The following is a 14,290-nucleotide window of genomic DNA, read 5'->3' on the forward strand; positions in this document are numbered from 1 at the left end:
CTCCCCCGGGTGATTATGATGGAGAATTTGGTGGAATGAAGATTGGCAGGGGAAACCGAAGTACTCAGAGAAAACCCGCCCCAGCGCCACTTTGTCCACCACAAATCCCACTTGACCAGACCCGGGATCAAAACTGGGCCGCCGTGGTGGGAAGCAAGCGACTAACCTAGCTTTGAACTTGCTTGTACATTTGTTTGTTTTGTTTGATTGTTGTTAATGAACTGAGTTACTTCATCTTGTAAGTTGTGTTTACTTATTATAATTATTCTTCCACCTGCATCTGCTTCTGTTATTCTTATATTATTCTCTTTCATTTGTTTTATTTGACTGTTGTTAATGTAGTAAATTTGTTTTGTACTGTTTTGTTATATTTCATACACTGTTTTCCCTAGGAATCTAATGGCTTGTTGCTGATTTTCATCTATTAATTATATAGTGTTTTTCAGTTTCCATTCCCAAATTTTTAATGTCATTTGAAGGTGGTGTTTCTGTGTTATATTTGCATCCACCTTTTATTGGGTTCTCTTTGTTATAGTAAATTTTATATTTCATAGTTATAATTCTTAGGTAGAACCATACATTACCATGAGATTTGTCAATACAACCAACATTATATAAACCCACCCTCCACACAACATCGACATCGTAAACTCCAGAATAGAAGCTGATACTAAACCCAACCAACATGGATATCAGGTATCAAATTTACTACTCATCTATATTAATTACGAGTATATTATGCCTACGTTTGACAACATCGTATGATGAATAGTAAAACACCTTTTCCATATTATACTTGCAAACGTTATTAATAAACAATAACATAAACGGCTGAATATCACACAAGAAAAACCTAAGATATGATGTGCAGCAATGCTTTTATGCTGTATACAAGAAAGACCTAACAAACTATAATCTTACTCCAAAAATTTTTACACAACACTATTTTTATAAGAAAATTATAACTTGTATGAAACATATTTTAAGATTTCCAGAAAGTGTAAAGCTAATTTCCTTTTATTGCAGTTCCTGTGAGGATAGCCACAAGGAGCCAGAACATGTAAGGTCATATATTGAATCTGATATACTCTATTAAATTTGTTATAGTGGATGCCTTATTTTTCCAGTTATGTAAAAAAGAATGTTCAAAATTAGAAACAAGGGATAGAAAGATCTGAAATAACGCAGTTTCATCCGAACATTGAACGTTGGCATAGCAAGCACTTCACTCTGTGCAGGCACATTATTCTCACAAGACTTGTTGTTGCAGTAGTAATTTATTCATCTTTTCTTTCAATTTCTGGGTGCCTCTTCTGTCATGAAGCCCATGCTGATGTATGAATATTTCTTTATAGCGTGGGTGTGCTAATATTTTTGCTCATAATTATGTGTTGCCCTACAGTTATGGCACAACCAATGGGACTGACAAGATCAGTTATAATTTGGATGTGACACAAACTGTCGTTTCAGCATCAAGCAGTCTGCCCTTGTGAAAAATGCAATAGAATGTAAATCTGAATTTCACTCCAAGAGTTATTCATGATAAAAATGGGCTGAATGCTGTTATATGGAACCACCAAATCAGTCCTATGAACTGGAAAGGTTAGCATGGCCTGCGCAATTCTTAATCTCATAATATTGAGACTAGAAGAGTTTCACCAAGAAGGGAAAATCTGAATGTGGGCGAAAGGTCAGGGTGTTCGCAATATGCAAGTTTGTCGGGCGTGAGAATATACTAAACGATGTCCTATTAGTCGAACGTGGAGAAGTGCGCTCTTGAGGTCAGTTTGGCAGGCAGATGGGTAGTGATCGCACATGTGACCTAACAAATGACTGGGAGTAATGTAGAGTACCACTCAGGAACTAGTGAACTGCTTGCTGTCATTCACCCGTGTCTATCCATTTGTTCTCTTCCAGTATCCTCTCAAAGCAATCGGACATGAAGATGTACTGAAAAAAAAAATTAACAATACTACAGTCACTTAGGAATATTATGGACTATACAGAGATCCCAAAACAATGCAAAATAACAATCTACAAAGTATACTTCAACCTGGGCCATGTGCCAGTTTTGAATTTTCAAGACCTAAGCAACAAAAAAATTTCAATTTGGATGTTCCTTTTTCAGATAACTGTGTTTGCTATGCACAAGAGTGAGAAACTATTTGTTCGTTCAGAATCATAACGCCTTCCAACACCAGACACAAATCAACTTGACAAATCTCTCTCTGTCTTCTCACAACGAAAAAGAATATGTTACTGGAATTTAATTTCTTTTTAAATACAAAGGTTGCAATAGCGCAGTCGGTACAGCAACTGGCTACAGGCTGGATGACTGAGGAGTCAAGGCTTGAGTCCCAGTAAGGTCAAGAATTTTCACTTCTCCACATCGTCCAGACTGGTTCTGGGGTTCACCCAAACTCATATCCGATGGGTACCGCGGGCTCTTTCCCCGGGGGTAATGCGGCCGGGGCATGAATCGGACCACTCACCTCCAATTACTGTTGAGGTGAAGAAAATGTGGATCTATACATCCATTTTTTTTATGCCTTCATGGCATAGTGCTTAAAAGGATCTATTATCAATAGGGATAGGCAGTACAGTTTGGTGCACTGTAAAAGAGTGGCCAGTGTTACAAATCACATCCAAGACACTTCAACCCTGGGGAAATCATCTCCAGTACCAGGTGGGCCAGTCTGGATGCTGAGGAGAAGGAAAAAAATCTTGCTCCTGCCAGAAATCAAACCTCAGCCATCCAGCCCATAGCCTGTCACTGTACCAACTTGTTTTAAGGGTACATCCCTTCCATAACATGACAGTCTGCTGCAGATATCTATGACAGAGTTTGATCTTTTACTGTAGTTAATAAATGTATATAGAAGTATATGGATTTTGGCCATAAGAAAACAAACTCACATAAGGTGTAAAAATCTTCACCCAGCGTGGGTTCTTCTCAGGACGCTGGTACTGGAAGCAGAAAGCCATAGCTTCATCATCTACTTCCCACTCTTTAATGCTTGGCCATGCAAATTCCACCACTTGAGACTGCAAAAAATAAACAATAAAAATAAACTGCAGGAAATGAACACCAGTTAGCAGTACACATACACACACCCTACCCAGAACCAGTTTGGACCATGCAGAGAAGAGAAAATTCTTACCCCTACCACGTCTTGAACTCTGACAGAGATACTGGGTTTTCAGACTTTGTCCATTGTCTGGATTCTAAATAACTAAGAAAAAAAGCACATTTCAGAAACTGGATCTGTTTCCGTCCTCAGGCGAGGGAAGACATCTACACTGTTGGGTCCCTTAGGAAGAGCGAGCCTCAATCACTGGACCAAAACGTTGTGTTTTTTCTTAGTTATTTAGAATCCGAACGATGGACAAAGTCTGAAAACCCAGTACCTCTGTGTTATACACGATTGTCAGAACCCTTCAGTATTACACCCGCCCCCACACGCTTTAATTCCTCATGGTGTAGTGCCTCGGCTAAATTCAGCGTTATGAGTCCTGTATCCCAGGGGTACATGGGTGTTGGCTCACTTACGTCGTTTTGGATGCAGGCTCGATCGGTTAATCCTTCAGCGCAGGTTCCACATGAACTCTCTCACCGCCTGGCTTCTACTCCCTCACTACACAATTACCCCCGCCGCTGCTTTTCGAAACCACGTTCTTACCGTGATCTCGCACGGATGAAAGCAGGTACACCTACTCCCCCCCCCTGAATGCAATGGACTCACCAACCTCCCTTCTGTCCCTCGCAACAAAAGGCCAGTTCAGAGGACCATGATCCCTCCGGGGCATCTCATTTCCACAGCCAAACCCAATCGCTATGCACAAACAAATAAGACACCTCCGTGAAGGATGCGTACGGTTACAGTATCTACTTGAACTCTGATCCCCCGCCCAGTTGCTATACTGACTGGGCTACCCATTACATGTATGTGAGAATTCAAGCATTCTATTACATTATACTGAAATCAAAGAACTGCATGCTTTCGTCAAAAGCAACTTTACATATATTTGTCAAAACAATGCTATATGTAATGGCATTAAATGCATTCTGCCACCATAACATTCTTTTGCGAATACAATAAGGTAAGTTTACATCTTAACATTGGCAACAGTAACATAAGACACAAAATTTCAATATGCACCATTCTTTGATGGGGCATGCGGTAGCGTAGTTGGTTGAGACCCTATGCTGCAAGCCAGAAGGTCACAGGTTCAAGTCCCAATGGGGTGTATTTTTTTCAATTTACCTAATTCTTCCAGCTGCACTATGGCCTTAGGGTCAACACAGCCTCTATCAGAAATGAGTACCAGGAATCTTCCTGTGGGGTAAAGGGTGGCCTGTGCATAAGACTGACAACTTCACCATCTGTGTGCTGACAGTCTAGAAAATGTGGGAACCTTGACATCTCACAATGCTGTGGGCCTTCACGGTATGTTACAGGAATAGCTTTAGCTTTACCATTCTTCGACCAAAACAATTTCAACAATTTTAATAATATTTCTTTATTTTACAGCATAAAGACAATTTACAGTTTATATGTTAGAAATATGTGGATGGGTACGCACAGATACAACTAGAAGTATAATTACACTCTTCCTCATTTCACCAATAGCACAGAGCATAGAATGTTACCAACTCATACAAAAACACCTGTAAGATTTGAAGGCTGTCACACAAGCAAAGATACATTAGTCTCACATGCCAGGAGGACATCATTCTGTAGTCAGGTAGGTGGATACCAATGTTTCAGGGGCACATCCTGCCTCCATCCTCAGGCAAATCTGCCCTGAAGATGGAGCCAGCAGGCTCCTCCAAAACACTGAGGAACTGAAGATCTCACTTAGTTTTATTATGTCTTATCTCTGTGATAAAGCTTAAAGTTATATGGACATTATCTGGAGTAAACATTTCGAAAACTGGATCCGCTGCCAAAACACTGTGAAAAGTATATACACTCCAGGCAATGTCCAATATAAATACTTGTGTAACAAATAGACCATTATAACAAATCTTTAAGAATTACAAAACTTAATAAATAAATAAATAATTAAAAATGTTGTTTTTACCTCGAGTGCTCCATCCTCTCTGCAGGCTTGTAACTTAAAGCTAGCAGCTCCAACTGAAGCAATTACATGTCCTTCTTTACGAGAATCACAGCAACAATGCGGAAATACTATCGTCCCATAACCTGTGAGTTCGCGTGCCAGCCTTAGATACTGTGAACACCAATGAAAAGAGTTCTAAGTTAATGTTCATAAGAACATAACATTACAATCACCAGCACCACCAGCACCACAAGTGTTTGGACCTCCTGATTCATTCTTGGGAGTGAAATATTGCAATTATATTTTACGGGGTCACCAAGATGTATGACTGCTATCACAAGTACTATGGACTGTCATTCAACCTAAAAGAATCTAATATGTCAATTGTTCACATCAGTCAAACATGAGAACTGTTGCACCTAATCCTATGGGGCTCTCTGTATTATGTACACCATCACAATTTAAATAATACAAGTAGACTGATTCTAAAGGGATCCGATGATGGTGCATAATACTCAGAATTACTGGGTTTTTGGACTTTGTCCATTGTATCATATTCTAAAAACTAGAGAACACAACATTTGGGAAACTGGATCTGTTTCCATCCTCAAGTGAAGAGGAAGACACCTACTCAGTTGGTTCCCTTAGAACATGGGTTGCCCAGTGATTGAGGTCAGCCCTTTCTAAAAGACCCAACAGAGTAGGAGTCTCCCCCACCCCTCATCCCCCACCTAAGGACAGAAATAGATCCAGTTTCCAAAATGTTGTGTTCCCTATTTTTTAGAATACGGGATAATGGACAAAGTCCAAAAACCTGCTAATTCTGATTTACATATTAATACTATCATACAGAAAAAATGTGTTGTCACAGGAATATGCAATTACTTCAAACTTCACAAAATTGTATTAAAATTAATGAATTTTAAAAATGCCACAAACTGTCCTAAAGAATAAAAATTATCTTTAATGGAGTTAATCTGAATGACTGATAAATTTTTATGGTATGCCATACGTAGCGAACCCATGTTTGCAAACAGGGTGTTCTTATTATCTACTAACACAAAACTTCCCCACACCACCACTCCCCCTATAACATTTATCTTTTTGCAAGCACTGTTTTGGAATTAGAGACACATTGTCTTGAAAGCCCCTGATATAGAAGTATCTATTTAATGTGATGTTTGGTATGTTCTTGTAAAAGGAACTTGGAGGTACTGTTTCTTCCTTACAACTGGCAGCCAGTTCCCACTATCTGCGGACTGTTCATCAATAAGTATGACAAACACTACAGAATCCATTTGTGTTTAAGTTTTTTCATTTGCATCATCTGTCTTTCAGAGTTTCTGTTTGCTCTTATATTTCACATTCATTGTCGTTTCTGACAATACACTTATTTCATTGTTCAAAATTATTGCATTTTGGTTCAGTTATGCTCCCTTACAGTGGTTGTCTCCCTAATGATTCCATGGTAAAGAATGTATTTTTTTTTTCTTGGCACTACAGCCCCAATGGGCCTAGGCCTACCTCCATGAACTTCTCCGTTCACTTCGGTTTTTCTAGATCTTACACGTTACACACTCGGTAGGTCTCTTTGGGCGGGTGATCAGCTCGTTGCAAGGCCTCTACCTGTACACAAACACAGAAAAGCGCACGAACACACACACACACAAACTAAACATCCATGACCTGAGTGGGATTCTATTTAAGGTTTCTTCTGTGACTACAGGTTTTGAACATTAAAACTGTGGAAAATTCTGAAAGGGGTGACTTAATGCTGACGTACCTGACTTTGTGTCACTGAAACTGAATGTTAAAACCCTAAATCAAGGAATAACAGATGGTGGTTCCTCTGTGTAAGATGATACTGTGACAGACCGGACTGAATACATAAACATGTTCCAAGCAATGAGCATCCAACAAGAGAATGACATCTGATGCTAAGTAATGGACCGGTAAACTTATCACAGCAACGAATGGGCAACAATAGGGTGTCCATTGCTATGCAATGCAGGGTGGACACGCCTGACAACAATACATGATATCCATTGCTAAGCAGAGATGTGCTTTCTGTGGGTGGTCTGTGCCGAGCCCATACAGGGAGCAGCGAACACTGTTCAAGAGATTCAACAGGGAGATCTGACAGGAAGATGTCGGTATGGGAGAAAACCAGGGCAGAGATCGGATCAGTGAACAGCAAGAGGAGAACAAACAGAAGCCTTCATGTGGTGTAGTTACAAGGAACATTACAGAGTGCCCATTGTTCGCAGTTACGAAGTGTGTGACAGTTTTCTGTAGTTCTGCCTGGCGTACTTATCAAATAAAACAGCTCTGTTAAATCCGAAATTCGTTAATTATTTGTCATGGATACCCGGACACGTGACAATATAATGGCATGGCTGCCAATGTGAAATTTAAGCAACCACTGAATGCAGTACTATTTAAAAATACATTTTTATCCCACTTTCCTTATTCTGAAAAAAAAGAAAGAAAAAAGAAAAAAAGAAGAAGGCTTATGCAATCACCATGCTGTCTGTGTGCCTGTGTATCCTCCCCTATTAAGTTCTGAATGGCTATACCAATCTTTATGAAACTCGGTATATCATGGCACCTGAGCCCATCTGAATGGTGAACTACATAAATCCCTCCCATCAGTCTGTATCTGTATATGTATCCCCTATCATTGCTAGGCTATGGCTTGGTAAAAATGTTACTGTAGCAATGAATACTCACATGGAACAACAGAATTGCTAGACATGTCATTTTCTATGTGGTGTTGGTATATACCAGACTACAGGACAGAGGTACCTGTCAGATCCAACAAGATGGTGATCTTCAGGTGATACCAGACTTTACAACAGTAAACATGCATACAGACTAAACACACGTTTAGGAACCCATGTTCCTAATAGCATGACCCTTTTCCACTGACAACACCACAGTCCACTCTCATCACTAGCCCCACTGTGACATCTGTCCTTTTTTTCTTTTGAAATTTTTGGGGGTGGGGTGAGACTAAGTCCACTTGGTACATCAGCCACTAACTGGCCTATTGTACCAGCCACGGATGATAAATGAGTATGGAGCATTTGGTGGGATAAGAATTGGCACGGGAAACCAAAACTACTCTGAGAAAACCTGCCACACCCCAAATCCCTCATGGACCTGGGGCTGAACCCAGACTGCCATGATGGGAAGCCAGCAACTAACTGCCTGACCTATGGCATGGCCATTGTGACACCTATATACTGGTCCACTCTAAAGACCCAGGCATACACGGGAAGATAATAATATTAAATAAAACTGATATTCACAAAATGGTGTTGGAGGATATAGACTGGGTTCATTTGGCCCAGGATAGGAATCGATGATGAGCTCTTGTGAATACAATAAGGTACCTTCAGGTTCCATAAATTTCCATGAGATTCCTTTTTGCTGAGCAACTACTGGCTTCTCAATATGGATTCTGCTCTATGGAATTATTACAAGGAATTATAAAGTTAGGTTTTACTGGTACATCTCTGATCTACCAACCAACTTCATGGCGCACAGCCACCCTGCAGAAGCTAGCTGTCTGTCAGCCTGCCAACAACTTCCTTCTTTCTATGAAAACAGCAAGTTCATTATGACATTTACAATAGCCCCTTTTCATTTTGTCTCCTGACCACCACACTGCAAGGATTTCTGTTTTTTCCATGTGTGCTACATATTCCTTGTAGCAGTAATTCAACTTGCTGATACGAAACAGCTGAGCATGAAAAACCATTACCTCATTTTTTCTTGATGCATCCTGAAGAGCTTTCAGTTGATATAGCCTGTCATCAGCTCTAATATGCCCTTGATTTACATCATCTACAGCTTGCCAAAAGATGAATGTCATTGCTTGATCATCAGAAGCAAGACTAAGCTCCCTGGATAGGGAGAACAGCCATTTTCGTACAGCTAAACACGTAGATGTTGCCGTACTGTAGTTCTGGATGTATAGATTATGAGGATACTCTGTGGCTTGGAGTTTTCTTTCTGAACAGAACAAAGGACATACAACACCGTCAGTCTTCACAGGACTTTATGCTACAGAATGTGCATATAAATCATTTTATGAAGAACACAGTTTTCTCGGTTGCAACACCATGTAGCTCTGAGAAAGCATGACATTTCATAGAAATATACTGACTCCATCTTCAGGGTTGAACAAACAGGACAGTTTTCCAACTGCTTCTCTTGCTTTATTGCTTTGCTTAATGTCTGACCCCAAAAAATGAAAGTGATATGTTCCTCCAAAATGTCGGCTGTTTCCAAAACTACATGGCATTAAAATGTGGAAGATCACTCTCTTCATAACGATCACAGGCAGAACTTCAAAACCATCAGATTCTTTCATGTTCACTCCAATGTCACTGCATATAAAGCACTGAAACAAAGGAAATATTGACCAATACATCAGTAAGAACTTCATAACAGTCTGGTGAGCTCAATTGGTAAGTACCCCTTCGATATAATTTATGTTATAAGCTTCTTATCAAAAAAAAAAAGTCATGTGCAATGGGTACATATCTTAGTATTTTTCTTACCAAAACAATCTTCAACAAATTACAATAAATGGATAAATTATGACAATTAAATTGTAGTTTATTTAAACACGCTGTCCATAACTCAGTCTATGTCATCTCGAAATGACTGCATGACAGTAAACAATGAACCGAAAAGGATGCAGAAGGAAGTGATCATGGCCAAGGTAAAGGCACTATTTAAGTATCTGCCCAAAGGAATGATGATAATCACAAAAAACTTTGCCCAACACACACTAGCATTACATGCTTCATGGCTGTCCTCAGTCTCTCCAGTCAGACTCCAGGACAATGCCCCAAATTAGGCCACAACTGCCTACCATTAAAATAAACCATAAATACATCACACATTGTTTTTGCAGATTTCCAAGTTACGCATAAGTTACACCCCCCACTAAGAAATACAAATAACTTAAGTAATCCCATCATTATATCAATCCTGACACCATAAGAGCCAAATACAGGATGAATTGTATAGAACCGGCTCGATGAATTTGCTAATAATTCTGCAGGTGATATATATAACTGCTCACAATTATGACATAATAATCCATGGGCTGTTCTGAGTCGAATGGTGTGCGCATGATTCGGCAAGTGGCAGCCCTTATGCTGCAAGGTTAAGAACAATGACAAAACGTGTCTGCAGTGGGCAGGCGACAGTCATGGAGTACACTGTTGAACAGCGAGTGTTTCTAATGCCTACTTGAAAACGGCGGACACTTTCAACACCTGCTCTGATCACGGCACACAATCCAAGATAAGATATGTGTAAATTACTTTAATATCTGTATGGTATATTTTATATTACACGTCATTTCGTCGGGCCAGCTCTATATGAATCACCCTGTATAACAGTAATGTCCATCTGTCAGCCTCCTTTCCTCCCAAAAAAATGTCATAGAAAAAAATTATGAATGCAAGAAATATTCCCCCAGGTGAGTTTATCTTTGGAAATATAGCTGAGGTTTGGGAGGTCAATAAAAAGGCTTGGTGCGTCCAAAAGAGTAATGACACATACTTTCACATGAGTGATACACAGACCGCCACTTCTTACATGAATTCTGAGTAAAATTTATGTCTTTGAATCGATTTGTAATATTTTTGTAGTAAATTTTATGGCAGTCTGGAAAGTCATATCTCCCAGTTCAGAGAAGACAGAGTGAGAAGTTGATATTTTACAAATTTTGATTGAGTTTTTGCAGTTCATGAGTTGAGTTTTCACTGGTTTGTGTAGAGTGAATAGCTACAATTTCATTGTATCAAAATTTCTCAACCCCAAGCCCATTAGACATGCCAATCTCTATACCACTCACAAGTTTCTCATTTTATAAGATTTTCATCGCAAATAACTGAATACTGATGTGCTTCTTACGGGTTCCCTGTTGTGTACAGTGAAACAAGAATTCACACTGTGTTTCAGCTTAGCTTAAAATACAGCAATTTATCATATGTACCATTCAGACAAATTTCATTACATATCTGAGAGATATAAAATTCTTAAGGAAGCTGCTGTGAAGAGTCTGGCAAAAAAAAAAAAATAAATAAAGTTTACATTACATTATGGCATGATGTATTTTCCATTTTATCTGTTTGAAGATAATTTTGTTGCATGTTTGAGTAATCATAAATAGTGTGTATAATCTCATACATATATATATATATATATGAAGTTCCAATTACAGGCTGATTTAGTGTGGGAATAAAATTTTCTGTATAAGATACAAGGACTATGTTTTAAGGGTCACAGAAGTCCTAGAACCTAGGAAAGTTAAAGGTAAGTAACCACCACACACAACAATAATACTTCCTGAAATTTCTGTACAGATTTTTCTGCATGAGCACACTAGTGCATGTGTTTATACATGCATGTGTGTGTGTAATACAAATATACTGTAGCTTGAAGGCCTGTTACTGGGTAAGGACCTCAAAACAAACAACAAAACAACATTCGGTGCTAGAGAACAGATTCTTAATAAGCAAGTATATGCAACCTTTACTGTGTATTCTATGCAGTCCATGATGTAATATTATAACTGAGTTGGTGCAAATGGAAGCTGAAGAATCTCCACTGTTAAGATCCATTACCAGGAAACGACTAGTAACATACTGAATAGACTTAGCATGTGCTGTAGTGGTTCATATAGTGTGAAAATTAGCGAGGCACTATAATTAAGTGTACACTCAAGTTGTGTGCTAAAGTGGTCAATAAATCCAAAACCCTGTTTACAGTCACCCTTCACGTGACAATATAAAATGACTCACCAAAATTGTATTCAACAATTTCAAAAAGATAGAAGTATTTTGCAGTGTTCCTGTTCATTCTAATCTTATCAATGACAGCTGCATACACCTCTTCAGCGTTTGAGTTCTTGCGGACGGTAACGGTGACAACTTCTCGGTCAGGTAGCAGAATTTTCACGTCTACTGGGGACACATTACCCTGCACAAATCAAGGATCATGACTGTATGAGATCTGCGGTACTCACAGTGGTGAATATTATGACTGCATTCTTCTGGATTGTGACATTGCCATATTCTCTTAGACGCTTATGAACATTAGGAGTCTGTCTTCAGGGCCAAGTCTCAGAAGATGGCAGTATTAAAAGATAGGCATATCTGAGAGTAACTTTTTCAGTTCAGTTTGATGTGAGAATGGAAGAATGTTGTGAATCAAGACATGAATGAGAACTTTCTCTAATAGATTAACTTTTTAATTACTAGGGGCATTCAAATATGATTGACACTAAATGTTTTTTCTTCAGAGTAACCATTTATTGGAAAAAATACATACAGATTATATTAGAGGTATTCCCCGCCAATGTCATTGCACCTTTGCCATCATTCCAGCAGTTTCCATATTTGCACAGCAAACCATTCTTTAGGGGTATCCTGGCGCCACTGCTGGACAATTGCCTGAAGCTTGTTGTTGGAGGTGAACGTCTTACCCCGCATGACGTCTTTCATTGCATCGAATAGAGCACAGTTGCTAGGGGCAAGATCAGGGGAGTATGGTGGATGAGGCAGCATGGTGTACTCTAGATCATCCAGGGTGGCAATGGTCTGCCGACTGCCATGTGGCTGTGCATCATCATGTTGGAGAAGAATGCCGTGCCTCCATGTTCCATGGCGGCATTGATGAATGTGTTGGTGGAGTTGGTGCAGTGAATTGCAATACCGATCACTGTCGATGGTCGAACTGGGGGGCAGCCAATCCAACAGAAGGATCCCCTCCTGATCCCAGAACACAGTCACCATTTGCTTCCAGACAAATAGTCCCCGTCATGACTTCTTGGGAGGAGGGCTTCCAGCATGCTTCCACTTCATGGACATAGACATACGGCTGCTAACCTTGTGTGAATGTGTGGAGCAGCCACTCCTTCCCTCCAGAGAAACCACACAGTCCGCCGTTGCCCATGATTGTCTGATTCCATGTTGTCTTGAGCACTGTCCATGACTGCATCTGCACACCACCACGAATGACGCAGCACTGTTCGACCTGTGCGCAGTAGCAATGTCATCTCATGACCATAGGCAGCACTATAGTATATCTTCCCACATACGCTGGCTTTCATTTGACACTGCTACTTTTCTGGAGTTATGGAGGTAGTGTCAATCATTTTTGAACAACTTAAATACAAGCACATTTTATAAAACCAGTGACTTTTTCACAACGCATTGAACTGTATTACTGCACCCTTTTAAACCAGCTATTCTATCAATGAAAACTATTGACATAGCTTTGTATTTAAAAGGATTTGCTTCCAGGACCATGTATTCTTTCACCTAGAGTAAGTGGTGGGGGAGACTTTTGTTGACAGACTGATTCACATTACCATCATCAATTTTTGTCATTCTGATGGACCAGGTAATCTGCAAGCCACTGCACAAGATAGAATCATTTACCTAAACCTGAAGAATCAGTTTATGAATTAGGATTGAGACTTTCCTCAATTTCATTTAGAAAATTCAAGACTCGCACATGTCTATTAAATTGAATATCGTTAATAAAATTATAGCTTCAGAAGCTATGGATCTCATGTTATTTGCAGTTCTTACCTCCTGTCTTTGAAAGGTAGAGTAAAAGTTTCCAAGATACAAGAATTTGTTACTTTCTCCCTTCTCCTCTTCATTCTCAGAGAGAGCAAGGAGTGATCATTTGTTAATTTCTAATTTTCCTAATTACAGATCAAATCAAAGATCTGATTTGCCAATTTAAATCTATAATAAACTGATGCTATAATTCCAACATGTTGCAAATATTATACTTTTGTTCACAGTCAAAATATGTCTGTAAAAAAATTCCATGTTACTGTTTGCACCAGTTTACCAGACATATTTACTACAGTCCTGTTGTATAAAAAAGTCAGCATGGCTCAGTCTGAATAATGACTAAGCTATGGGTTCGACGACCGAGAATTTGAGGTTAGATTTCCAGCAGAAGCAAGACATTCTTCTCTCCTCCAAAGCGTCTAGACCAGCCCTGGGGCCCACACAGTGTTCTCTTCCTTGGACATTGGTGGCTCCTTACCTAACAGTAACTGCCACAGTGTGAAGACAAGAAGCCACCAAAATACAGAGGTTAAGAATGCATACAGCTATACCTCCAGCTCCGAGATACTTTCATGGAATGGTGCTTAACTTGCTTTCTGCCATCTCAGTCA

At 39.5% G+C, this 14,290-nt stretch overlaps 1 protein-coding gene across 2 annotated transcripts in view; it reads right to left on the reverse strand.

Moving 5' to 3' along the window:
- Window positions 1–202: 202 nt before the first annotated feature.
- LOC111864427 (sorting nexin-27) overlaps window positions 203–14,290 on the reverse strand; it is a 71,018-nt gene continuing 56,930 nt past the window's right edge. For both annotated transcript variants that reach the window (XM_023851660.1, XM_023851661.2), the window contains exons 6-10: window positions 11,892–12,069; window positions 8,831–9,081; window positions 5,086–5,235; window positions 2,917–3,045; window positions 203–1,950 (exon numbers count right to left, since the gene is read on the reverse strand). In XM_023851660.1, coding sequence (XP_023707428.1) covers window positions 1,882–1,950; window positions 2,917–3,045; window positions 5,086–5,235; window positions 8,831–9,081; window positions 11,892–12,069 — 777 coding nt within the window. In that variant the 3' untranslated portion in view covers window positions 203–1,881. The remainder of the gene's footprint in view (window positions 1,951–2,916; window positions 3,046–5,085; window positions 5,236–8,830; window positions 9,082–11,891; window positions 12,070–14,290) is intronic.

The sequence above is a fragment of the Cryptotermes secundus genome, unplaced genomic scaffold (genome assembly GCF_002891405.2).
Source record: "Cryptotermes secundus unplaced genomic scaffold, Csec_1.0 scaffold511, whole genome shotgun sequence".
Classification (NCBI taxonomy): Eukaryota; Metazoa; Arthropoda; class Insecta; order Blattodea; family Kalotermitidae; genus Cryptotermes; species Cryptotermes secundus.